At 42.1% G+C, this 26,364-nt stretch overlaps 1 protein-coding gene across 6 annotated transcripts in view; it reads right to left on the reverse strand.

Moving 5' to 3' along the window:
* Positions 1 to 26,364, reverse strand: part of RBFOX1 (RNA binding fox-1 homolog 1) — a 1,962,285-nt gene that overhangs the window by 852,005 nt on the left and 1,083,916 nt on the right. For all 6 annotated transcript variants that reach the window (XM_081820076.1, XM_081820073.1, XM_081820077.1 and 3 more), the window contains exon 5: positions 11,677 to 11,724. In XM_081820076.1, coding sequence (XP_081676202.1) covers positions 11,677 to 11,724 — 48 coding nt within the window. The remainder of the gene's footprint in view (positions 1 to 11,676; positions 11,725 to 26,364) is intronic.

Genomic DNA, 26,364 nt, shown 5'->3' on the forward strand with positions numbered 1-26,364 from the left:
TACACGTTAATGTATTGGATCAACAGAAAAACTCAATCGGAATAGATCAAATTAGAAACTGTATATTTTTTTCCTTATTGCAGGGTGGGGTACTATTTTGAGGGGATGCAAGAGATACACTTAAAATTCTATTACTCCCTTGACTTGATTCTCTGTATACCTTGGGAACCAGTGAATCAACCAAATCAGGTGCTGGGAAAAGCTATCAGCCTCCCTGGCTGAGTCATCTTGCTAGCATGCCTCATGACCAGGATTTGCTTCCCTACATATGCTCCCTTAACCAAAAGCTGGAATGTCTTAAGCTTGAAATATTTTCTGTTTTAAAGAATCTGTCCTCCAATCCACCCAGAAAATCATCAGGTTAATTTTTTTTTTAAGGTTTTTATTTATTTGACAGAGAGATAGAGAGAGAGCACAAGTAGGCAGAGCGGCAGGCAGAGGGAGAGGGAGAAGAAGGCTCTCCGCTGAGCAAGGAGCCCAACGTGGGGCTCGATCCCAGGACCCTGAGATCATGACCTGAGCTGAAGGCAGATGCTTAACCGACTGAGCCAGCCAGGTGCCCTGGAAATCTTCAGGTTAAAAAGAAAATATTAAAAACCTCTGGTTGACCTGTAGATTCTGATAGTTTTTAGTCTGCAATGGCACATAAAAGATACTGCATTTTTGATGACTTTATTCAAAAATAAATTCTAATTTATAATAGGCCAAAAAAAAAAAGCCCAATTAAAATAACAAAAACTCAATATAACACATGCATGGGCTTGTGCTTGTATATGCATGTGCATATGTGAATTTACACATGTGTGCATGTCTTCCCCAACCCATCTTTGGATTTTGTTGCTATTGCATTAAGTTCCATCAAAAATTATTTCAGCACTCCAGCTGCTAAGATGGATGGTATAATCCCTGGGTTTTCTGACCTTGATCAACATGAAGAAAATTTCAGCTGAACTGTGCAAAAGTTCTGGGACAACATAAATCACATTTGGACAGGACATGCTTTCTATCTAAAGCATCGTAAAGTCACCAATCACATATCAAGAAGTGAGATAATAAAACATACCAATGAAGAGGAAAAAAAATTAATTAACACTCACTCCACTCATCACAAAAGAAGCCTATGGCTTTTTTTTTTTTTTTTGAGAAGATGACAGAACTGCTCTAGAGAACTAGCTCTGCACTTAATTAGGTGTTTCCTAAATGCATTTTAATTCAGAGTTTAAAGAAGTATCACTAAAAATTATACAAAAATAGACTTGCTTCTTTTAAGTAAAATAAATGACAAATGAAAGTAACAGCTATAATTAATGGTATTAAAATGTAAGCAATTCAGACCCAATTAATACATAATGCAAAGAGATGACAGATAACCTTTTTTTTTAAAGACATGACAAATATCTTATAGATACATCACACTTTTAAAAACCCTATCTGAGGCTGAAGTCAGGTAAGTTATCTCCAGAAGTAATCAAATAGAGTAGGTTTCCCAAGGGCCTAGGAAAGTGAGGCTATAGGTGTCTGGTATAAGGCTTTTATGTGTTAAATTGTGTTTAAGCCATGCACCATCTCTTAAAATACCAGTGCCTTGATGGATTGCAAATCTGTAACAAGAGAAACAGGAGTGCTTAAAAGTAAAGACCAAACAGAGAATGCAACAGAGGCATGAAGTGTCTGTCTTCTCTTCATCTTTAGGCTTAAATACAAAGCATTTGGGGGTTTGTTGCCAGATTCGAGGCCAGGAAGCACCTATTTCTGGCACACATACTGTAATTCCCACTCCTTCACCCTTGTCAGACATCACTAATCAATCATGCACTCCTGTAGAACCCAGGGCTCAGACTCCTCATCAACACAGCATTCCATGCAGACACTATCAATCAATCTGAGTTGACACCAGAGATTAAATCTGGTTTCCAATCACTGGCCTACACTTTTAGGCATGTTTTCCAACCCTCTCCATGCACCTTCAACCAGACTGATAAGAACCTGCAGGATATACAGAACTCTAGATTTATAACTGGGGACCGGGTATCTAGTTTCAGTTTTGTTATTTGTGTTGCTATGTACTTAACTGGTCCTAGGCCAGTTTTACTTAACTTCTCTGATCCCACCAGAGATCTAAGAAACTGACTCCTGAGTGAAAGAAGAAGAGGAGAAAAGCAAATATAAGAATATAATAAAGCAGCTTGCATTTACTGGAGGCATATCCTCTGCCTAGCCAGGATGCTAAGTACCCTAAGTAAATTAGCTCAATGAGTCCCACAGTAACCCCAGAAAGTCTCTACTCTTATTCTGTCCATTTTACATGAAAACATGAGCATCTGAGAGGTTAAGTTGCCAAGCTGGGGAGCAAACCCAGGCCTTTTGAGAATCCTGAGCTAAAGCTCTTAACCAGTCTGTTCATACCCATGATTCTTTAGACTAGCTTCCCAAAGCCAACTTCAAGGCTGACGGGAGGGTGTATCAGACAAATGGCCTGATCTATCTCAGTAGCTTTTTCACCGCACTCTATGTGTTACATCTTCGCCCATCCTACTGCTGAGTGTGCCCAGCACCCCTCTTCATCTGTCATTTGAGTTTCCGGCCCATCAGAGGCTAATTTAACCCCACTCCACATCCATTTTAGAAGCTCTTCCAGTTTTTATGCGCCTCCCCTCAACCCCCAGCCCACCACCACCTTCAAATTTCCCTAAAATCAATGAGAGAGGAAAGTATGACTAACATCTCATTTTCAAAGTTCAGTAAAAGAGAAAGCATCAGCTAACCTGCAGATAAAATATAAAAGGCAGGTGCAGAGACCCATCCTGGAGTAAGAAGCTCTTGTCTACAAAAATAACTCTCAGTCATGCAGAGAAGTGAAGCACTAACTGGAACCACGAACATTTTAATCATTCCAAAAAGCAGAGCCATTGAGGACCTCAAGATAATACCTATGGAGGAGTGATTAAAAGGAAATTAAATGCAGAGATGCATTGCAGAATGTCATTTAGCAATGGCCCAAGTTATTTCTATTCCTTCGAGGGCTTTGTTACAGTAATTCTCAAAAACAGAGTGACCATTTACTTGTGTGCCAGGCACTGAGCATGTTGAGCAAAGACCATTTATTGTTTTCTCCTGTGAGGCCTCCTTAGCAGAAGTAGCATCGTCAGTGGTTAAGAATCAAAGGCAGACCACCTAGGTCGGAAATCCGTCCTACACTTACTACGTGGGTGATCTCAGGCATGTTAGTTAAGTCCCCCTTCCCTCAGTTTTCTCATCTGCAAAATGGAGATAAATATTGTACATATCTTAAAGGATCTTTATAAAGATTCAATAATAGAATGCACATAAGGGCGCCTGGGTGGCTCAGCTGGTTAAGCGTCCGACTCTTGATCTCAGCTCATCAGGTCTTGATCTCAGGGTCATGAGTTCAAGCCCTGCACTGGGCTCCACACTTGGTATGGAGTCTACTTAAAAAAAAAATAATAATAATAATAGGATGAACATAAAGTGCTAAAAACAGTGTCTAGTATATAGTAAGTGCTCAAGGCAAGCTAGGTCAATTGCTATTTCTCTTCTGGAAAAATATTCAGTCAAGGTTTCCTTTAGAGACTCTACTGTACTCCATTTAATTTGTTTAGTTGGGGCCCAACTGACTTCTGGTTGTGGATGAAGGCAGACAGACAAGCTGAGTACTGCTTTCCATAACTGACTCGGATTAAGCCAATAAACATCACCCCCAACATTTGTACTGAAACCATTGGAAAAGAGGCTCTCTCTTTCGGCAGGTAGAATTTAAGCCTGTAGCTAGTGGTCCCCATTTTCACCATCTCATTTGAGCTTAAACACCAGGATCCAGCTATACCAGAAGACAGCCCAATTTTGCTGTTATTTGACCCAACAGCTGTCTTTTTTTTTTAATCTTTAAGCTGACCCAGATTGGTTTTCTATTGTGCTGTTGAAGATGTCCTAATACAGCCCACAAGAACAATCCATGGCATGCATTATCTATCCCCATTTTACAGATGTATGACTGTGGATCAGGAAGCTAATGTGGCTTTCCCAAGATCTTGTAACTAGTAACTAAGGCCAGAACCAGGATTCAAACCCAGATCTGATTCCCAAACTCTTTTCTACCATATTACATTGTCTTTTGAAATAAATTATGTAGAAGTGAACAAAAATGCCAAAGATTTCTTGGCAGCAACCAATTTTGGGGGGAAGGGGAGTCTTCTCCAGAGTTGACTTCCATCCCCTATCTGAGGTTCTGCACACATAATTCCAGACCCTGGGATTTATCATCTCTACTCTTGGCTAGACACCAAGGCCAAGTAGAAATGATGTTGAGTCTGGCTGTTGGTGTGCTCCATGTGTAGCTCTCTGTCAGCGTGCCTGGTTTCCCAGCAGAGAGAAGGATAAGATGGGGTCTACTGTGGTATACACACCAAGTCTCATGAATATCTCAAAGAACAGAGGCAAATCTATAAATGTGGGTCGCTTTGCCGATGCAATGCTAGATGGCCAGATATGGTGCCAGCAAGAATAACCTGCTGCCCCAAACACATCCAAAGCACAGGCCAGGTAGTAGCTATGAACTTATGTGGAATGACAGCCTTGTCTGATAGGAATGATGGTTAATAATCTGAAGAAGATTCATGGCCTTGAGGAATTTGCATGAGATGAAGAAGGCAACACCCATAGAAAAGGTAAGCAACCCACACAAAAGCTTTGGTGGTGTTACATGACCCCGCCCCATTCTTGGGCCAGAGATAGTGGGACCAGAGGTGACCTGCTAGAGGTCTTAGGAGTCAAGTATAAGCTGTGAGCAAGTGGACACCATAGGCAATGGAACTGTTTTTATGCATCTGATTATTTCCACACCATCAGATCACATTCCACGTTAAGTCGATTGCATTCTATGACACTGGACGAAGTACTCCCGCGCTTGCAAGGCTTTAGATGGCTCTTGCCTGCTTCCCAGCCTCATCTCAAGCCACATAACTCTGTTCAGTTCCTGAGTTATGCCACGCTTCTTCCTCCACATTTCCATCTCTGTACGCCACCCAGGAGTCTCTACTCCTCTCCCTGCCTTCAACTGTGACTCAAGTATCATTTCTCGGGGATGCTTTAATTTTCATTTCCACAGCTTTGGGGAATCTTGGAGCATCTACCCATTTAATGCATAAACATAATCAGCCTTAAACAAAGGACATTTGGAGCAGAAAAGAAATCCAGTCTCTAGACAAATCCTGAGTCTCACCAAATGGTGCTCACTGCAGTCTTTGCCCTTGTCCGCCCTGAGTATCTCATTTCAGTCTTTAATGAGAAACTCGTCCATGAATGCTTCCCATTGCAGGGAGAGGCCCTCCCGAGTAAGGAGCATGCCTTCCCCTCTGTCTTTGATCTGCCTGTCAGAGCCCAGAGGACTAATCCACTCCCATCCCCACAGCAAGAGAGCAGTACTAATAGAAAACCAACCCTGGTGACTGCTTTTTGCTCATTTTCAACCTCAATGGCATCTAAGCCTCTGAAATCCAGGAGATTAATTTATTGTCCATGTTGATCAACTTCACTCCTCATGGCAGCCAGCTGTACGCAGATACTCAAGCTGAGCAGCCTCTGACATGTCCCTGGATGGAGGTGTCCATGACCCAGGGTCAGGGTCACCAAACCACGTGGATAGGTCTGATGAACTCTCTCCAAATTCAGACCTTCCTCTTTGTCCCCTATGTGGCTCTAGCTCAGACTCCTGGCCTCTTGTCTGTATTCCAGTCTTGACTTTTGATTGCATCCTTGCCCCCAACTAGTCCCCCTTGCAGACAAGCAGAGTTTAAAATTCCCCAAATGCAAACCCAAATCTCTCCCCTGACTGCAAACCCACCATCTGAAAAGATTCTTAAACTCCAGTTATTTGCAATCCATATATACACTTTCTTGACATCCATCTTATTTTCAATAAATCAACTCACTTTTGTTCTAAATGAATATGTTAAAATTATAAAAGACGATCCTAAGTAGAATTTTGTAAGAGAAAATTGTATACTGAAGTAAATGGAAAGGGCAGTATCCTTTGTCAGATACAGAATGTGAGCCTAATTCAAAAGTAAAACAATGTTACTGAATTATAGCTACATGTTAAGAATTGCCTGTCAAGTGTTCTGGGTCTCTTGGTTAGAAAGGTAGATTAGCAAATGTTCGAGACCTTGGGGCTTATTAAAAACAAAACAAAACACCAACCAAATTGAGTCTCCTTGATGCAATCCCCAGGTCTGAAAAATAACTGACAAGACAGTAACTTCAACACTTCTTCACTAAGTGATGTGATGCCATGTCCATGAGCCACCTGAAGGTACCTCATTTATCATATGAAATCTGAGCCGCACACTTGGCAATACTGGCCCACAGGAAACACGGTCCTCCTCCACCACACATCTTTAAAAAGAGGACATCTGGCTGGGAACCCAGCACCATTATTTCTGAGTCCTGGCTGACCTCACCTTGTTCTCGGCAAAGCCTTCCCCTTCGCTCATCCCTGCACTCAACCAAGGCCCAGCCTCTGGCTCCGTTTCTGGGCTCTGTCCCCTCTCCCTCTTTCCTCGGGACTTCTTTTTTGGTGCGTTAGTACCTATTTGGTTCCATACACCTCTGGCCTCCTCTGGCAAGGACCTGCCCTCCCTTACTCTCTCCTTCCACTGGGAGGAGAGATTTATACAACGCCCTGATCCATCAGCAAGGCAAACAATACCCTCCATAAACTTCTACCCACTCACTGCTCCAGTCTCCCCTCTGGCCACTCTCAGACTTGCACACTGGGTCTGGACCTACCCGAAGCCCCATGCTTTCACACCTCTGTCTTTGCCCTCACTGTTCCCTCTGCCAGGTGGGCCTTCAACAGACACTGAAAATACTCACATCTTCCTAATCCACTGAGATTTAGCTTTCATGTCTCAAGCCTTCAAGTCTCTTCAATCTTTTCTGCATATGTGTTTTCTTGACTTGCACAGTGTTTTAAAGATCAGTAGTTTTCCATTAAAATCTGTATTTCCAGATTGGCTTAGAAATTGGCAACACTGGGGCGCCTGGGTGGCTCAGTCATTAAGCGTCTGCCTTCGGCTCAGGTCATGATCCCAGGGTCCTGGGATCGAGCCCTGCATTGGGCTCCCTGCTCTGCGGGAAGCCTGCTTCTCCCTCTCCCACTCCCCCTGCTTGTGTTCCCTCTCTCACTGTGTCTCTCTCTGTCAAATAAATAAATAAAATCTTTAAAAAAAAAAAAAAGAAATTGGCAACACTGAACATATTATTCCCCCTGGCAAAAGGTAGCTATATCAGAGCTCCTGCATATGGGGCCACTCCTCTTGAGTTCACTGCTGTTCCCATGGCTTCATGTTGGCCCACAGTCTCCCTTCACTAACATAGGATTCCTGCCTGGACCCGGCATACAGGTGGGTTTATTTCTTGACTTAGGCCAAGCATCTCTTCTTCTGTAAAATATACCCCAAGCCTTCTAGGTCCCCTGGTGGTCTCTTTCTGTGAGCCTCCATAACACTTTCTGGGGGACTCATGTTTTTTTTTTTTTTTTTTAATTATAAATGACATGTGATGCCTGTAGGTGTGGACATTAGCAAAACCAAAAATAAAAGTAGATGCAGTTGACTGTGTTCTTATTTTGTGCCAGGCATTATATATATGTATGTGTGTGTGTACATATACATATATATACATATACATATACATATACATATATGGTGTGTGTGTGTATATATCTATATGTATATAGATATATATACACATATATATGTATTATGGTATTATCAACTCCTCAAATCAACTTTTCAAGTGAATTGTATTATCTCCAATTCACACACAGGCAGATGGAGACTGATACAAGGTAAGTGCTGAAAATATAGAAGGCACTTAAGAGTCCTGATCCAGAGCAAGTCTCATAAAAGGGAAAAGTCAGAACGCTAAGGGTTAACCGAGGCAGACAGCATCGACTACGGACCCCAATCGCAGCTCCAACCGGATCCAATCTGAAAGTCACCCTAACTTTGAAAACAGCTCAAACTCCTTCCATGCAATTTCATAGCAGATCTGAAACTGTTTAGCTGCACCAGGCCAGGCGATAAGTGAGAAGAGGAAGGGCTGTCTGTGTTTATAGCCTTTGACAAATGGGCTCTCATCTCCTCCTGACAGATTCTCCCCCCGGCTGATCCATCCGCCTCTTCTGCCATCACCTGAATTGCAGTCTTCATAATAGTACTGGAATTCAGATGGATTTTATACCACAAATAAAAATGAATTTAAATGCCTTAGCTCCCCACTAGCAACATGGGTACCGTAAATGTCAAATGCATGCAGTTTTGCAAGGCCATACGGCCACTCCGAGTGATGGGCTACCTCGCATCACCTTTGCTAAATCTGCATTAGCTCCATGGCACTCACCTTTAGGAGGAAACAATCTGAGCTCTGCTTCCCACTTAAGGGTGAAAAATGCCTCCAGCCCTTGAGATCTCCCAGTGACAGCCTCTGGATGACTCTAAGAAATGGCCAGAAAGGGGGCTCTGTGATTTGGTGGGCTTGGAAGCAAAAGGGAAACGTGAAACAGAAGCACACCCCAATATAAGCCATGCATTTGTCCATACACGACTGGGCAAGGAGCTCCTCGCCGATGTCTGCCGGTGGAAAACAGGCACTTAGAATAAAGAAATATAGAGATGTAGGGGAGAACGATTCTCTCATTCGGTCAACAGTCTCAGATGGAACCAGACAGTGCACAGACCAGAAGAGTGATGTTATTGCTCTTCTTAGGGTGAGGGCTCTCTCCATCTCTTGCAATTCACTGCTTATCTTCCATCATTATATCTGGTCTGAGATTCAGTTAATGCAAAAATGATTCATCTCAAGGTAAACCCCCCTACCGAGTGGGATGAGGCATGAAATTGGAGGGGGCAGCAGGGAGAGACCCTATTAGACTCTGTAGCAAACTTGAGAGCTTGTTTTCTAAAATCCTTCTCTCCAGAAGGTACTCAACTACATACAGAGGCACAGGTGTGAGCGCACAAAAATATCCATACGTAGAGAATACACTGAGGAGAGGCAGAGAGGAAGGAAGGAAAAGCGAAAGGGAAATGAAAAAGGAAATCATAAACAGGTTTCACAGGGATCCACCTAGTCCCACAGACACCATGTGAAGCTCTCCTAACTAAAGGAAACTGAGCTTGAAAGAACCCACTGCGGGTTTGCCGTCAGAGCACTCAGCATTTCGTCAACATGCACACGGGCCGAGGCCTGCGTCTTCAGAGGCAGGCTGACTTATCATTTCGGCACCTCTGTCATCTCTCGTCACTTCAGTTCTACTTTATCAAATTACTGATTTTGCCAGAAGCCTTCGGATTAAGTGGAGAGGGGCACACACATACAAGACAAGTGTCATTACTCCAATGGTGAAATTTCATAATTATACATCAGGGTGACAGAAGCCCCAGAGTGCATTCAAGAGCCTGGATGAAGATCACTCCAGATGCCATGGCTGCCATGTCCCCGCGTGCCCTCCCGCCACACCTCTGCACGCAGGGGCGGGGCCGGCACTCTTCTGTGGAGGGTGGGGCCACCGCCCCTCTGGGATGACTGGGGCGGACTTTTCCACTAGGAGACAAGACCCCGATGGACAGAGCTACCCTCCACACCTCACCCCCACCCCCAGCCCCATTAGGGGACCCAGAGAAGCTACCGCCCAAATGTAAGAATCACACACACAAAAAAAAACCCGGAAAGAATTCCAAGAGGAAGAAAAGTTCTCTGGTTGGACAGAAGGAGTAACAAGCCCTTAGAGAAGAAGGCCGTCAAAACGGAGGGGGGCATTAGAGTTATGGCACTGCTAGGAGTCATCACCAATGAACTGCATGCAAAGGGGTTTGGTTAATTCACGTGTCCTCAGGCAGGAGCACTCGTGTTTAGGAAACACCAGGTGAACCTGTTTAGAGATGAGGCTTTTTTTGAAGTGCCTGACCTGACTCAACCCCACAGGCTATGACAAAGCCCAGAAATGCATATGCGTGTGTGCATATGCGTGCACACGCATGTGTGTTACTCTTTTTTTTGAAAAGAGTTGAAACCGTGTACGGATATGACTTTTCCTACCAGTAAGCATCATGAGGCATCCACAGACTTGGGGGATCCTTATCACCATGATGTCTGAACCAGCGGCAGTTTGGGTCAACAGAATGGAGCCATGTGGCCAGCTTTCACTGCCCAGAGATTATCCTGGCTGTTCATTTATCTTTCGGGTGATGGAACTGATATTATTTTAACAGTATCAGGTCTCCTGGTGTCTTTCAAACACTACTGGCAAAGAAGGTACCAAAAAAAAAAAAAAATACTGGACAGAAACATGTTTGTGAATTTCACAAAAGTCCAACGGAAGTGGAGGCATCCCAAACTTAGGAAGCAGGGCAGGCGACATGCTTTCACTCTGATGTGGGCAGAACAGCTGGGGCAGATGACCCATGGCACAACTGGTAGGAACGGATGAAAAAAGACTGTAGACATATGTTCAGCCTAAATTCCATTTGTCCAACTCACAAAACACACACCTGCAAGTATGCCAACATGCAAATATATGGTGGACGCAAATACGAATTGAAATGCCTTTGCCTGCAAATGAGAGAGCAACCCAGAACCAGAACCGACCTGAGGATCACGCGGACTGAATCTCAGCTACCATATCCTTATTCCTTTCTACACGAGGAGATTAACACTTCTTAAAATAATGCATGACAATTGCCCTTTATTTAAAAGCAAATTTTGTTTTGAGGAGTCCTCAACCACCTTATTAATCAGCAGATGACTGAGCTATCACAAAATCAGGGCTGAAAACCTCTGCTTGAAATAACAACTGCGTTTGACAATGGTATGGTTGCAGAGAGAAACATCTTTCAGAACTGTGGAATGATGTCAAAAGTAGCCAGGAGATATGTACCCTCAATTCACTTATTTGACCTCTTTGGATCCAAGGCGTTAAAGGTAAAATTTGATCTGCTTGGATGCATTTTACCAGGGAAACTTCTGTGAACTCTTGTGAATAAGCACAGACCATGGAGAACAATTGTCTAACAGCTGTTTTTCCTGAGGGGATCCACACCAAGTGTAACAGGAAGATGAATGGAGGGCAGGGGGACTCTGAAAATATAGGAAAGGACCTCCCCTCCCCAACCCCCCCAAACATCTCACATAAATAGATTTATGCCATAGAAAGTCGCTGCTCACATAAATGTGTCATGAGGGAAACTGAGGCAGGCTCTCCCTCAAAGTGTGTAGATCAAATATAGGGACACACCTTGGAAAGCCCAATATTGTATATGCTATCATATATGTAATATTACAGAATAATCACTAATGATGTTCAATAACAAGGTGAAATGAGTTAAGGATAAATGAGCTATTTTCCTTAAGACAAGCATATGACTAAAATAAAAATCGGCACCAATATATTTAATACATAATTATGTTATGCACTCTTCACTGAAGCCATCAGAGGTAACACAGATGAACATTTAAAAGTATGACTGTCTTTAAGCATCTAATATCAGTACACGAATCACTGCTGCAAGCCATCGTCCAGCCTTAAACACTTGGGTTTAAATCATAGGGTTCTTGGTTTTTTTTTTGAAAGCAGAAAGATGAAAAATACTGACTCACCTTTCTGTCCTCTATTTCCACACAGGTATTGCAGTCTGCTTTGATATCCTGAGAGGAAGAGAAAAGAAAGAGAAAGAACAGGAGTCAGACTTATGGTCAGGGAACATTCAGGAGTGTCGTTGAAATGCCCTTTAAAATAATAAAAAACCCACGCTCCTCACGGTTGTTTCTCAAGCCATTGCTCTTTATAGCCTTTTTAAGAAGTATATGCCCTGGTGTTTGCATTAGAGACATATGGATGTCATAACTAAGCTTTATTACATGCAGATGTGGGGTGAAGGCAAAAGCTATGGATCAGAGGCCACAAGAAAGAGAAGCTGATGGCTCATAAAATAATATGCCCCCCCCACACACCTTTATTCACATCAGCAGAAACTGCCCTCACTTGGACTTAGTATCTTTCTCTCTCTCATTCCAGATTTAGGATAGTCAAATCTACCACCTTTCAACACAAAACTATCACCATCTATTTTTTTTTTAATCTTTCTGTCCATCTACTTATCCATCCATCTGTCATCCACCCCTCATCCATTTATCCATCATCTGTCCAACCATTCATCCATGGGTTCACCCATCCATCCATATTTATTGCACATTAACTTTCTTACGCATTTTTTCATGTTGCTCTGGAATGTAAAGGTGAGAAAAACGTGGTTTCTACCCTCAAGGAATTCACCAGTTAGACACATGGTTGACACACACACACACAAGCTCCTGAAATACTCATTTACTTATGCATTCAGAAGATAGGCATTCAGCACTTATTGCTTGCCAGGCCTTGTTCTCGGAAAGGAAGACTCAGTAACATACAAAACACATGGAAAGTCCTGCCCTGATGAGGCTTACATTCTGCTAGAAGAGACAGATAATAAAAAAGAAACATCAATAAACGGTATTTTTTAATTTTATAAGAGGATTTGTACTATGAAGACAGATAAACCAGGGAGAAGGGAATGGAAATGGTGAGCATGGGGAATAAAATCTTAAATTTCTAGAGAAGTGGTAACTGAGCAAAGGCATGAAGGAAGTTAGGGGATGAGCCAGGTCGCCATCTGGGGGAAGAGCCTCTCAGGCAAGGGAAGAGCAAGTGCAAAGTATCAGGACGTGGTTAAGCTGCAGGAAGGAAGGGGGAGGACTCGGTGGCAGGAGGGAAGTAAATTAGGAAAATACTGGGAGATGAGATCAGAGGAGGATGTTAGCTTTTATTCTGAGAGCAGTGAGGAACTATCCAGGGTTGTTTTTGTTTGTTTGTTTGTTTGTTTGTTTTTGAGGTTTGTTTGTCTGATCTTGTGGCAAAATACACACAGCTTTTACTAATTTAACCATTTTGATGTGTATGGTAGTGGTCCGAAGCACATTCACATTGTTGTGCAACCATCCCCACCCTCCACCTCTAGAACTTTTCACCCTCCCAAACTGAAATGCTGCACCCCAATAAACACTAACGCCCTTCCCCAGCCCCTGGCAGCCACCAGTCTACTTCCTGTCTCTGTGAGTTTGACAACTTTAGGGACCTCATTGTGCTGGTCTCTTAGGGCTGCCAATACAAATAACACAGACTGGGTGGCTTAAATAAAAGAAATCTATTTTTTTCACAATTCCAGAGGCCAGAAGTCCAAAATCAAAGTGCTGTCAAGGTGGGTTTCTGGTTGGGGACCTGTCTTCCAGGCTTGTAGATGGCCACCTTCTCTCTCTGCCCTCCTGTGGCCTCTTCTCTGTGTGCATGGAGAAAGGTCTCTGGTGTCCCTTCCTCTTGTTAGAAGGACACCAGTACTGTCAAACTAGGGCCCTTATGACCTTTTAAATCTCCATTACCTCCCTAAGGGCCCTATATCTGAAAACAGTGATTGGGGGTTGGAGCCTCAATATACGAATTTGAGGGTAGGGTACACTTCAGTGTATAACACTCATAGAAGAGGGCTCATAAGTATCTGCTCTTTTGTGTCTGGGTTATTTTATTTTATTTTTTTATTTTATTTTATTTTATTTTCTGCGTTATTTTATTTAGCATGTCTTTATCCAAGGCTCAGCCATGTAGTAGTATGTGTCAGATTTCATTACTTTTTAAGGATGAAGAATATTCCATTGTATGTACATATGACCCTGTGTTGATCCACTCATCCATGGATAGACATTAGGTTGTTTCCACCTTTTGGCTACTGTGAATAATGAACATGGGTGTACATGTATCTGTTCAAGTCCTTGCTTTCAAGTCTTTTGCATATATGCCCAGAGGAGGAATTGCTGGATCACAAGTTAATTCTATGTTTAATTTTTTTAGGAACCGTCTGTTTTTCATACCAGCTACGCCATTTTACATTCCCACCAGCAGTGCATGACAGTTCCAATTTCTCCATGTCCTGGCCAGCACTTGGCTTCACTCAGAGGTTTTGAAGAGAGGAGAGACATGATCTGACTTCTGTTTTAACAGGATAGACAACTGAGAGCCAAGGGCACAAGGAGAGACCACTTTGCGGGTAGCTACAGGAGGTCAGATATAAGATGATGGTGGCTGGGAAGGGTGATGTTAGGGAGGCGGCAAGAAGTGGTCAGAATCTGGATGGAGTGGGGCACCTGGGTGGATCAGTTGGTTGAGTGTCTGACTCTTGATTTCAGCTCAGGTCATGATCTCAGGGTTGTGGGATCCACGCTCAGTGGGGAGCCTGCTTCTCCCCCTCCCACTGGTCTCGCTCTCTCTCAAATAAAATAAAAAATTTAAAAAAAAATCTGGATGGGGGTGAACAGATGTCTTAAAGGATTGGGTGTGAAATATGAGGGAAAGATGGAGGCCAAGGACCATGCCAAGGTTTTTGGTCTGAACATTATAGCAATGGAGATGGGGGGTACTATGGGTGAGGCAGGATGATGTAGGGGTCTGCAAACAACAGTGGCTCAGTTTGGGGTAAGTTAAGTCTATAGAAATATTTATTCTCTCACCAAGAAGTAGTTGGGTTTACCCTGCTGATGTGTCATTAGGAGAGGGTGGATTAAGTGGAAGGCTATCACCACGGTGATTTATTAAGCACAACAAATTCTAGGTCTGTGTGAATCAAGAGTGGAACAAAAGAAGACAACACCATAAGGTGAAGATTCTGTTTTTTACATAACAGACGGTTTTAATATCAGTGAAACGGGACTGAAACAATGAGCAATGACTGAACACCTCCTTGGCTCCAGGAACTATGGCAGGTGTTTTTCAGACTTGTCTCTGAGCTCCCCCCAACCAAACAAGGTTGGCTTTTAGTTTTTACCATATGAAAATTGAGGTGAATGATTAGGTAACCCATCCTGGGTCACACAACGATGGAGCTTAAGTCTACACCTGGAAGTGGCTCCTAACACCAGGTATTCTGCATTCCTTTCAGGTGCTTTTATTTTATTTTAGTCGAGGTGGTTGGTCAGTCTGGATAATTCAGGCCACATGTCTCGTCATTTTCCTTTCTCTGGGCAAGAGGGACATCTAAACCAAAATTATCTAGAGAAGAGGCTCAGTTTGATTCTCCAAGTGTGATTCCCCAGATCAGCAGCACCAGCATCACCTGAGAACCTATTCAAAAATGCATCTTCTGGGGCTGGACCTGGTGATATGCTCGAGATCTGTGTGTTAGCAAGCCTTCCAGGGGTTCCACTGGGAGCTCAAGACTGAAGCACTGGAGGACACTGTCATGGTTAGCAGTTCCTGTGCAGAGCCAGATACCTGCATCCCAAGTGTGGTGCCATCACATGACAGCTGTGCGGCTGAGGTAAATGTCTTTGCCTTTCGAAGTCTTGATTGCCTCATCTGTGACATAGGGGTAATATGAGGAACTGGCTATTCAGAGTGGGGGTCTGTGCCCCAAATGGAGCATCTCAGGCTTCACCCCACATGTACTGAATCAGAATCTGCATTTTAATAAGCATGTAGACCAATGACTGTGTTGCCCAAAAATGCAGAGGTTGAAGCCCTAACCCCCCAGTGTGGCTGTATTTGGAAATGGGGCCTCTAAGGAAGTAATTAAGGTTAAATGAGATCATAAAAGGGGGAAATTTGATCTGATGGGATTAATGTCCCTATAAGAAGAGACACCAAAGAGCTTGCTCCCTCTCTCTCTGCATCCATACACAAAGGAAAGGCCATGTGAGAACATAGAGAGAAGGTGCTGTCTGCAACCCAGGAAGAGTACTCCCTAGAACCTGACCATGCTGGCACCCTGATCTCAGACTTCCAGCTTCAAGAACTGTAAGAAAATAAATTTCTGTTGTTTTAAGTCTCTAACTTGGTAGTATTTTGTTACGGCAGCCCAAGCTGACTAGACAAGATTCCCAGATGATCTGCAAGGCTCACTCTTAGGACTTGGGGTCATGGTTTTCTCACACCCCCGATTTAATGGCTGAGGTCCCTGGCTGACCTTGAACCCTTACTCTTACTGAGAACTCTCTTTGAATTCATCCACTAAGACACATAGAGGTTAACTCAGTATGCGAATGATGAAAATCATGAATTATTTTTAAACCCAGGAGTTGCCATCTAGAAATAAGGCAAGAAAAAGCAGTTCCTTGTCTGTTTTAGGTTGTTCTGACCAGGGGAAGTGTGCATTTCTTTTCTTTCCTCCAGTGAAAATATGTTGAGTTTGCAGGGAAGAGTCCATATCCAATTTTGATTTACCCACAAAGAAGTGGCAGGTGTTAATCAACTAACTAACAAAATCAATAAGCCAAAGGCAGGTTTTTGTTTTTAATCTGCCACCAAGGACTCACACAAGCTACAGAAAAAAGCCATCTGGCAGAATCAGAGCTCTTGCCATTTCCCTAAGATTATTCAATTTATTCTTGTCAGGATTAATTTACTAAACCCATGCTGGATTTTTTATTTAGATGATATTGTTGGTTTGTCATCCGCTGCAGATCTACGCGGGAGGCACCACAGGGGACTGCACTTGCTTCTGAACAATGCTGGACTCAAATTGGAAAAATGTCACTTTGGCGGGAACAAATTATTGTTCGGATTGCTCCACGTAGAGCTGGTGTCTCTGGATGGGCTCCGACTTGACCTTTTCCGAACCAGAATAGTCAAGTAAGTACTTCAGCCCCACTTGATGACTTCGTTGGAAAACAGCTCAACTACTTAAGTGTTAAGTTTGAATTTGGAGCCATGTACTCATCACCAAGCAATCAATTTCCCTACAGAAGCCAGGCATTCTCCTTTCTGTAGCTGGAAAACTCCAAATAGTGACTCAATCGCTAGCAACAGATGGGATTCTGCACACGCTATGGAGTCACACTGCTTGGCTTCACGTAATTGGACTTTGCACCACACTAGTTGTGGGCTGGTGCCTTAGTTTCCCTGTCTGTAAATTAATGAGAGCCACCTCATTTGTTGTCAGGCATATCTAATGCATGTAAATGTCTGCATATGGCGAGTCATCGATAAACGTTAGCTGTCATTGACGGTATCCTCCAAATGTCTCTGTGAGACCTCGTTCTGAGTAGAGTATTGAGAACTTAAAGAGAGTTCTATTTTTAAAGTTTGCTCTTCCAAGTCTACTGAGTTCTTCTGGCTTTTAGACATCAAAGCACTTGTGTGTCTGTTCTTTTCAGAAGCTGTTCTCTCTCCCAAGAGAGACTTCTTTTCTTCTGCATTTTGTGTGTTAGTTGTTTCTGATGATTTTTGTGGGTCAGGGTTATTTATGCCCACAGTGCTGAGAACCATCATCCTGGATCATGTATCAGCATCATTGACAGCTCTGAAGTGCCCAGAAGTTAAAGGTTCCTGCCTACAGGTGGGGACAAATGTCTGCCGGTGGGATTCTGGAGGCCTTAGAGGATTTAGAAGCTAGGAGTCTATAGTGGGTGGAATAGTAACCCTCAAAAGAGTATGTCCATGTCCAACCCCTAGAATCTGTGAATGCAACCTTATTTGGAAATAGGGTCTTTGCAAATGTAATTAAGGATCTTGAAGTGAGATCATCTTGGATTATCTGTATGGGCCCTAAATCCAATGACAAGTGTCCTTTTAAGAGACAGAGAAGAGATGGCCCTGTGAAGACAGAGGCAGAGCCTGGGGCAACATGGCCACCAGCCAAAGAGTGCCCAGAGCCACCGGGAGCTGAAAGAGGCAAGGGGAGGATTCATTCCTAGAGAGTCTGGTAGGAGAGTAGCCCTGCTGACATCTTGATTTCAGACTTGTGCCCTCCAGAACTGTGAGAAAATACATTTCTGTTGTATTAAGCCACAAAATGTGGCAATTTTTTATAGAAGCCACAGGAAAACTAATCAAGAGCCACAAGGAGCTTCCAGTGTGACTCTCTTGTGTTTGATACTTGCCTACTCATCACGAAGAAAAGAAAGGCATGATCCAGAGACCACGCCATGTAATCCGAGCCCTAGGGAGAAGAAAAACCCCTTTATACAAGAGATGCCAGGGCAGGTGCATGCTGTTACATTCATGGACCCTTGTGTTTTCAGAGGACAGTCCCTGGAATCTGTGTTAATGACTTCAGGTATCAACCCTGGAAAGACAATATAGAGAAAAGACCAGGGTGCTTATATTGGACGTGAGAATAAAGTAAGGTCATTTTATCTTTGACATGGCGTTGTTCTCCTGGACTCAGATACTCACCAAGTCCCAGAGACCATTTCAAAGGAAACACCTACAGTTTCAAACATCTCTCGAGAGCTGATGGATGATGTGGGAAAAAAAGGCAAAAAAAATAAAAAAATTTAAATCTCCTTACTACTTACAGCCCACTGACAAGTCCTTGAAACAGACAGAAAGACATTCCTCTAGGAACTCAGCTGCCTCAATGTTAATACTTTGCTGAGGGCAAAAGGCAATCTTAGCCTGACCCCCAGGATCCTGTAAGTCTACTTTAACATATAAAAATTCCTTTGGAAACTTCCTTTATCTCCTCTCCCCCAAGATACATGTTAGTAATCATCCCCAAGTATATGACCCACCGATATACATCTGAAGGGTCTCATGACTCAGGTTTTATTAGACAGTAATAAATGATCTTTTCCCAACAATAGCTAGCCCCCTCAAGGTCCTGGAAACCTTGCTTCCAAATTCCTTAGAGACTTATGCTATCCCTAACCCCGTTCCATCTTGAAAGTATATAATTGGGCACCCCTCATGACACCAGGGTAGCTCTTTCTGACCACACATCCTGTCCCCTTTTTGTACCAACATGTCTCAAGAATTCTTTCTCGGCCCCCAAGCCCTAACATCTTTCCTCTATCAGGGGAGACACAGTCAAAGATTCATGACAAACCCAAATAGGGTTTATGATCAACTACCCTTCTACTGGGGGGAGAAATCCAGGTGTTTTGCTCTTTCTTTTCAAACAGAAAATAAATGCTATGACAAGGAAGTTTATAACATTACCGAAAAAGTATATTTCGATATCACAACGCAAAAAGAATTCAAAAGTGCATTTTAAATTCTAAATCAACAATATGCAGGGAGAAAAAAAAAATAAGTTTCCCTCTTCCCTTTTAGCTTCTTCATTAATATCCCCCAAAATAAAAGACAGATTAACTAGAGAAAAACAAACAGAAATTTAATGACTTTTACACCTCTTATGTACATGGGACATACCCAGAAAAAAGGAGTAACTCCCAAAATGGCCCGGGCCATCAAAAATACCATCTTTAGCTAAAGGCAAAGAAAGAAGCTGGTGTGGGGATTTGGCCCATTATGGTAGATTATCAGGCAAAACACAAAAGGGTAAGGTTATTATGCAGATTTAGGCCACTGTATCCTCCACTGATGAGAGTTTCTGGAGAGTTAGAGTCATCCTTCTCTTCCTGGTACAGGAAGGGAGACACCCTTACCAATGGGATTTCTCTTATAAATGTAAATATTTGGGCGCCTGGGTGGCTCAGTTGGTTAAGCCACTGCCTTCGGCTCAGGTCATGATCCTGGAGTCCCAGGATCGAGTCCCACATCGGGCTCCCCGCTCAGCAGGGAGTCTGCTTCTCCCTCTGACCCTCTCCCTTCTCATGCTCTCTCTCTCTCTCTAATAAATAAATAAAATCTTTAAAAAAAAATTCTTAAAAAAAAAAAAATAAATGTAAATATTTTTCTCACAAAAGGACAACTTCTACTGACTCTGCAGCCTCCCTGAAGTAATCATCCCCAAATAACCCTTATGCTAAAAAGGCATATTTTGGGGTGGCATCTGTTCCCCTTCATTTATAGATATTTTCCTTTTCAACAGCAATTTTTCTAGAGTTTGGACACTTAAGTTTCCTCTGTTCTGCAAATAACAATTACTTATCACTTAAAAGAAGCTAACCAATATGAGTTGAGATTCTAGGACTTAGAACATTTACTACAACCTGGGTTCTAATGTGTTTTTTTTTTTTTTCCTACTTTCACAGAGATTCAAACTTTGAAAATAAATACAAGTTGTAGGACCGGCCCAGGGCTTCCATTTTGCAGATGAGAAAACTGAGGATCAAAGAGTGTAGGGCACTGACTTTGATAACAAATGATGTAAGAGGGATTGAAACCAATCGACCTGCTTTGTATTTTATGCTTTCCTCTATACCATATTTTGTCTTTGGATCTGAATAATTAGACGAATATTCTAAATTCAATTGCATTATTTAAGGATAACGATTGCGCCGCAACGTTTTTTGAAAAAACAAAACAAAACTGAGTAACTGTTATTTCGTAACTACAGTTGGTACAAATTTGGAGTCATGCATGCCTTCCTGCTGGATTCTTCAGTGTGTGTTCATTCAGCTCAAAAGACCAAGATTCAAATAAGGTCATTTGAATACATAAAGAATAGAAGAAAACGTTTGTACTGACATATTTTATCCACTTCATAGGTCTCCATTCACAAATTTGCTCAGCCCCTGCAATCTCACAGAGCGCCAGCAGATGGAAGCAAATAACTTTGTGAAATACTAAAAAGCGCGAAGCACTATACCAGAGCATCCCATTCATGGAGTCTGTAAACTTCTTGAAATTTTATAATCTATCTGCTCCCTCAAAATTTAAGTCTCAAAACACTGTATGCTTTAATTAATGAGCTTTAATTACTTACCAGGAATGTGTTAATTTGAGAAAGCATTTTTATTAGTATGTGTTTAAGAAGGTTCAATATGACCAAGATCCCTGTTTCAAGGCACAGAATACTCCCAAAACAGGAAGTTTAAATCTGATTGTGAAGACTGAGAATTTACTTCAGAGCTGTTTTGCCTGAATTCATACAAATGGCAAAAAAAAAAAAAAAAAGTATGTAAACTAAGATCTCAACATAAATCCATTCAACCAAGAGAGTAGAATCTACTTTAGTGGGCTACCTCAGAATGCAATGTTTCTGACTTTATAAATGTTTGAGAGGAATTTTAAGTGGGGGATGGGTTATGGGATATTTTCTTTGGGAGAGAGGTAGCAGGAAAGAGCTGTAGAAGCCAGAAAGACCACAAAACAATTCCCAAGCTCCATCTTTAGCAAATAAAGATAGCAGGTCTTTCATCTTAGAATTGTGACTTCTTTCTTTGAAGACTGCACCCTCACCCCCCATGAATTATTTTGTTCTCTTCATCCTATGTTTTTTGCAGCTTAGTTATCAGGGGACAAGAGAGAGTTGGCAGGAACCCTGGCAGCCCAGGGCTGCTGGCTCAGCACAATTAAATTTGCTACCGAGGAAGGCAGCCCCCCCTCAGGTAGGAGCAGCATGTCACCAAGGTAAGCTCAAACCAAGGGTCTGTTTGCAAATAAGAGCTATGCATTGGCATCACAGCAGGGTTTAATGAGAGCGCTTTTAATTAACTGTAAAAGTAATTACCCATATTAGATGTAAATCGCACTTGTTTTTACATGAGGTGAATAATTTTAGTGCAGCTTTTAAGAAGAATACTTCTAGAGGGGCTGTCAGCGGCTTGGGCTCTTAACAAGTCCATGTGTTTAAAAACAGTATGTAGGAGAAAAACACCAGCCCATGAAGCCTTGGGTTTGTCACCTGGCTTCTGCCCGCTATGCAGCTTCCCTTCACTTATAGCAGGCCCCAGCAGCTGAGTACACCCCCACCACAGCTGCATACTCAGAGAAGCACCCCCACAAAAACTCCCAAACCCTGTCAGGTTTTTGTCCTATTACATTTTGTTTTGTTGTGTTGTCTTCTTGGCTTTTAGCCTCCTGGATGATCCCCAGCACTTCCACTGATGGGCTTTTGTGAATAATTAAGAGACTCAGCCCAAAACATAGGAACTGGAGGGAAGATGAAGGAAGAAGCCCAACAGGCCACTGGTGTGTGCCTTCCATGACTAAGGTGGATATTGTCCAAAGGACAAAACAGATTCCTGATGAGGAAGCAAGTGCAGGAACAGGCAGCCCAGGCTCACGGGGATCCTGGGTACCTTCAAGGAGCCAGGCGATTGCACCCAGGAGCTTCAGGGCAGGACCTCTGATGCAGACAGATGTCCGCATGACCAGCACCAAAACAAAAAGGCAGCTCTCCAATGGATTTATAAATCGTAGGAGAAAAAGTGGAGGTGAGTGTTGGGAGGGAGCGGGGGTGAACTCCTTGGGTGGGGAACAGTGTTAAGATGCCATCCTCTGGGCTCTTGAAATTTCCCTGACTTTGCAAAGTGTGAGGTGGGCCCCTGAACTTCCCTTTTGAACCACAGAGAAGCATAAACAGCCAGGATAGAGTTTGCAAATACAAAATTACTGGGTAATTATTTATACTTTGATAGGCACCTTCATTAAGGGATTTGAGGATGCAATTATCAAATTGAAGTTTAGTGCACTCCAGTTAAGCAATGGAACTGAACATCAGGAAAGCGGGATGCAGAAAGGCGGGTTTAAGCCCTGCCCACTGAGTGGGCCAGCAGCTTAGCTGTCAATCAGGTCCTTTTTAAAAAGAAGCCTGGCCTTCCATTTGAAGAGCCGGCTACCACTGTGATTGTTTTCCTGTCTATAGTCTCCTTTGGGTTTTGGTTGCTGTTGTGTTCTTATTAATGCTTGTGGTTGATCTTTGCCTTATAACAACCCCAAGAGGGGGCTAGAGCAGGAAATGTACTGGTTTGATACGATGCCCTGAAAACTTAATCTGGTTCAAGGTCAACTGAAAGAGGAGCCAGACCTGGAACTTGTGTCTCTCACAAGGAGCTTTTTATTCCTTACTATAGGGCCACATGTGTTTTCCCAGCGTCCCCTACATCTGACACAATGTAGCTATGTCCCACATTGACTGCATAAAGGATTCAAATTAAGAAAAAAAAAATAAAGAATATAGCCTGGTTCTTAATTAATATACCAACCTCTTGAGGAAATGTGACAGTGAACATTCAGCAATACTAAGATAATGAAATAATTCATAATGATATATGAGGGCAAAAGCAATGAGAACTTGTATTTTAATTTCACCTCCATGTATGGATCAAAATACATAAGACAGAAGACTCAGGAATGAGTCTACCTTGCTTCAAAACCTGCCTCTGCCACTTAATAGCTGTGTGACTTTATGAGCAACTTATCTGTGCCCTCAGTTTTTCAGAAAATAGGATTAGTATCAGTCCGGATACCATTAGGCCAGCGTTAGTATTAAGCTGAGATAAAGCACATAAAGCACTGTCATGTAGTCAGTGTTTGTTTTTATAGTTGCAATTTTTAAACATTACTATATTTATCTATATTCATTAGATATTATTCTGTATATTAGATGAATTTATTATCATTATTATTCTTTCTTCTCTGTATGAGACGGTTCTAAACACTGCCTGAATTCTGTGTCGCTGCTGTCTCTGTCCATTAAATGGATCCCTAGGGAAACAAAAGATGGGAATTTCAAAGAGCACAAGTCCCCTGGGAATTGATGCTGATAGTCTGCCTCAACACTAAACCACTCTTATAAGGATCTTCACACTACAAGGACTAAACAAAACCACTTAATTAATATTTAATCTCCTTCTAGGAATCAGATATCCCAAAAACACATCTAATGGTCAAAGCAAGGATTATGCCAATAAGAGAAGGTACAGCACAACTGAAGTTCAACAGAGCTAGTGCAAACTATCTGGAAAAAAAAAAAAAAGCATTCTTGGGGCGCCTGGGTGGCTCAGTCGTTAAGTGTCTGCCTTCGGCTCAGGTCCTGATCCCAGGGTCCTGGGATCGAGCCCCGCATCGGGCTCCTTGCTCTGAGGGAAGCCTGCTTCTCCCTCTCCCACTCCCCCTGCTTGTGTTCCCTCTCTCGCTGTGTCTCTCTCTGTCAAATAAACAAATAAAATCTTTAAAAAAAAAAAATAGCATTTTTGTATTACCTCCTGAGTATACAGAGATGAGTTACTAGTTTCCAAGAAGTGGCTCTGCTCTGTGGGTGTCATGAATGAGACAACACTAAGTGTAGAAATTTGCTTTTGGAGGGCCAAACATTATATAAACGTGTAACACAAGATATTCAATCTGCGTGTATATATCTTCACTCATCAGAAAACATTATATCTTGGTTTAGCTTCCAATGGAAAATTCCTAAGTTTGACAACATGGATCTAAAAGTTAACATACAAAAAAAAAAAAGGTTTTTTTGTTTTTTTTAATGATTTATTTATTTATTTTGAGAGATAGAGCGCACAAGCTGGGGGAGGGACAGAGGAAGAATGAGAATCTCTAGCACACTCCCCTGCTGAGCAGGGAGCCAGAGGTGGGGCTCCATCCCAAGACCCTGAGATCATGACCTGAGCTGAAACTAACAGTCAGATGTTCAACTGAATGAGCTACCCAGGTGCCCCAAAAGTTTATTTTTTTATAATAATAAATTTATAAATCTAAATACGCAGACCCTGAACTTCGGATCCCCAAGAGTAAATCTAAAAATCACCAGAGTTATAACCACTTAAGCTTTTTCAGAAAAATGAAATAGAAATATGGATGTAAATGTTCTTTCCCAAGCCATGTGATTTATTAGTAATCCACTCTGCAAAACACTCATATCAGTTCTTACATGAGCACAGGAAAAAATATACCTTAAAAGAGACAGTTTAGGATAATTACATTTCGCTGCTTGTTCACCCTCTTTCCCAAATGCCATGTTTACTTGCAGAAACTGTCACTTGGTTTTTATTCACAAAAAGAGAATTAAGAATATTCCTTTAAAGTTCTGATTACTTTTTCTTTTGCATTGGCAGGCCTATACAATTTATAGGACATAGACATTATGTTGGGAAAGAGTAGAAGAAATCTAAGCTTATCCCTCAGGATGTCTTAAATACCTCAATTATCCATACTGTCCTGGGAACAAGGAAAGAAACAAATACTGACTAATCCCAATTAGGAAGGCTGATCTCTTTAAAAACAGAAATTTTGTCACTTTAACCCTTTGGGGTGAAATCCCTATGAAATGTTTCATTGTCTCCACTTTCTAAAACATGGATAGTTGGTTCTGACTCAGTACAATGCCACCTCCAAGATGCTAACCTTAGCAAGTTTTGCCCTCCTGCTAAATAGTCCCAGATTGTTGTGTTCTTGAACAATATGTAGACGTATGTCAATGTTCTTCTAATGTCTGCTTTCATGCCTAGCTGTACTTCCTGCTGTCATTTCTTTTAATTTGGTTCTAGATTCACAACCAGTCATCTGGATAGAGTTTCAATCTTTTTTTAAAAAAAATTTTTTGAGAGAGAGAGAGCATGCGGGAAGAGGAGAGGCAGAGGGAGAGAGAGTCCCAAGCAGACTCAGCGCTTAGCACAGAGCCCAACCTGGGGCTCAATCCCACAACCCTGAGATCAAGATCTGAGTGGAAACCAAGAGTCGGACGCTCAACCGACTGCGCCACCCAGGCGCCCCAGAGTTTCATTCTTTTTAAATATTTAAAATTAAATATATGTTCTGGTGTTTTGTCTGCTGCTTGTTTGTTTACTAACTTCTACATTTGTGAGTTTCAGATGATCAACCATAACAGAAATCTGTCTGGTTTCTGATATATTAATTAGAGGATTAATAACTTTTTAATATTTGGTTGCTTTTTGTTCAGATGCATTTGATATTGACCTGAACGTATGAGCTTGATTTTTCAAGTGTGTTTAAATAGTTTATGTTGGGTAAAATACATAAATACATAAAAAGAAAAATAAGTTTCCTTTTGGTACCATAATCACCCCAGAGCAATTCTGAATTGGTGAAAGCATGGAACTACCTGGATTTATTTAAATTACAGGGGAGTGAGCCATGCCCTGACCAATCCCACCTCCTTTCCTAGATTCATATTCTATGATGTCCCTCCCCAGATACTGCATTCTTTATGCATCTATCTGTTCTTAAACATTTTTATGTTCCAGAAAGTTGGCTCACTGTGTCCCCTTAACCTGAATCACTCTCCCTCTGCTTACCCAACTACCTGCTTACCAAAGCTAATTTCACCTCTCGCTCTGCTCTGTCCACCCAGAACAGACTGCTCTCTGGCACCACCCTCTACTTGCACCTCTGCTGCAGGGTTGAGCTCATCTGGATATGTATTTCCAGTGCACTGTATCTGTGCCTATCTCTTCCATGATATTATCAGCTCCTCAAAGGCAAGGGTACCAAAACCAACTAGCCTTCTTGTAAAAAGCCATCCTTAGTGATAAAATGTGTATGTATGTATGTATGTGTATGTGTGTGTGTGTGTGTATATATGTATATATATACACACATATATATGAGATGTATATAATATATATAAAGAAAATATAAATATATTTTATATTTATATAGTA

The sequence above is a fragment of the Leptonychotes weddellii genome, chromosome 5 (assembly GCF_054177405.1).
Source record: "Leptonychotes weddellii isolate Sample4059 chromosome 5, ASM5417740v2, whole genome shotgun sequence".
In the NCBI taxonomy this organism is placed as follows: Eukaryota; Metazoa; Chordata; class Mammalia; order Carnivora; family Phocidae; genus Leptonychotes; species Leptonychotes weddellii.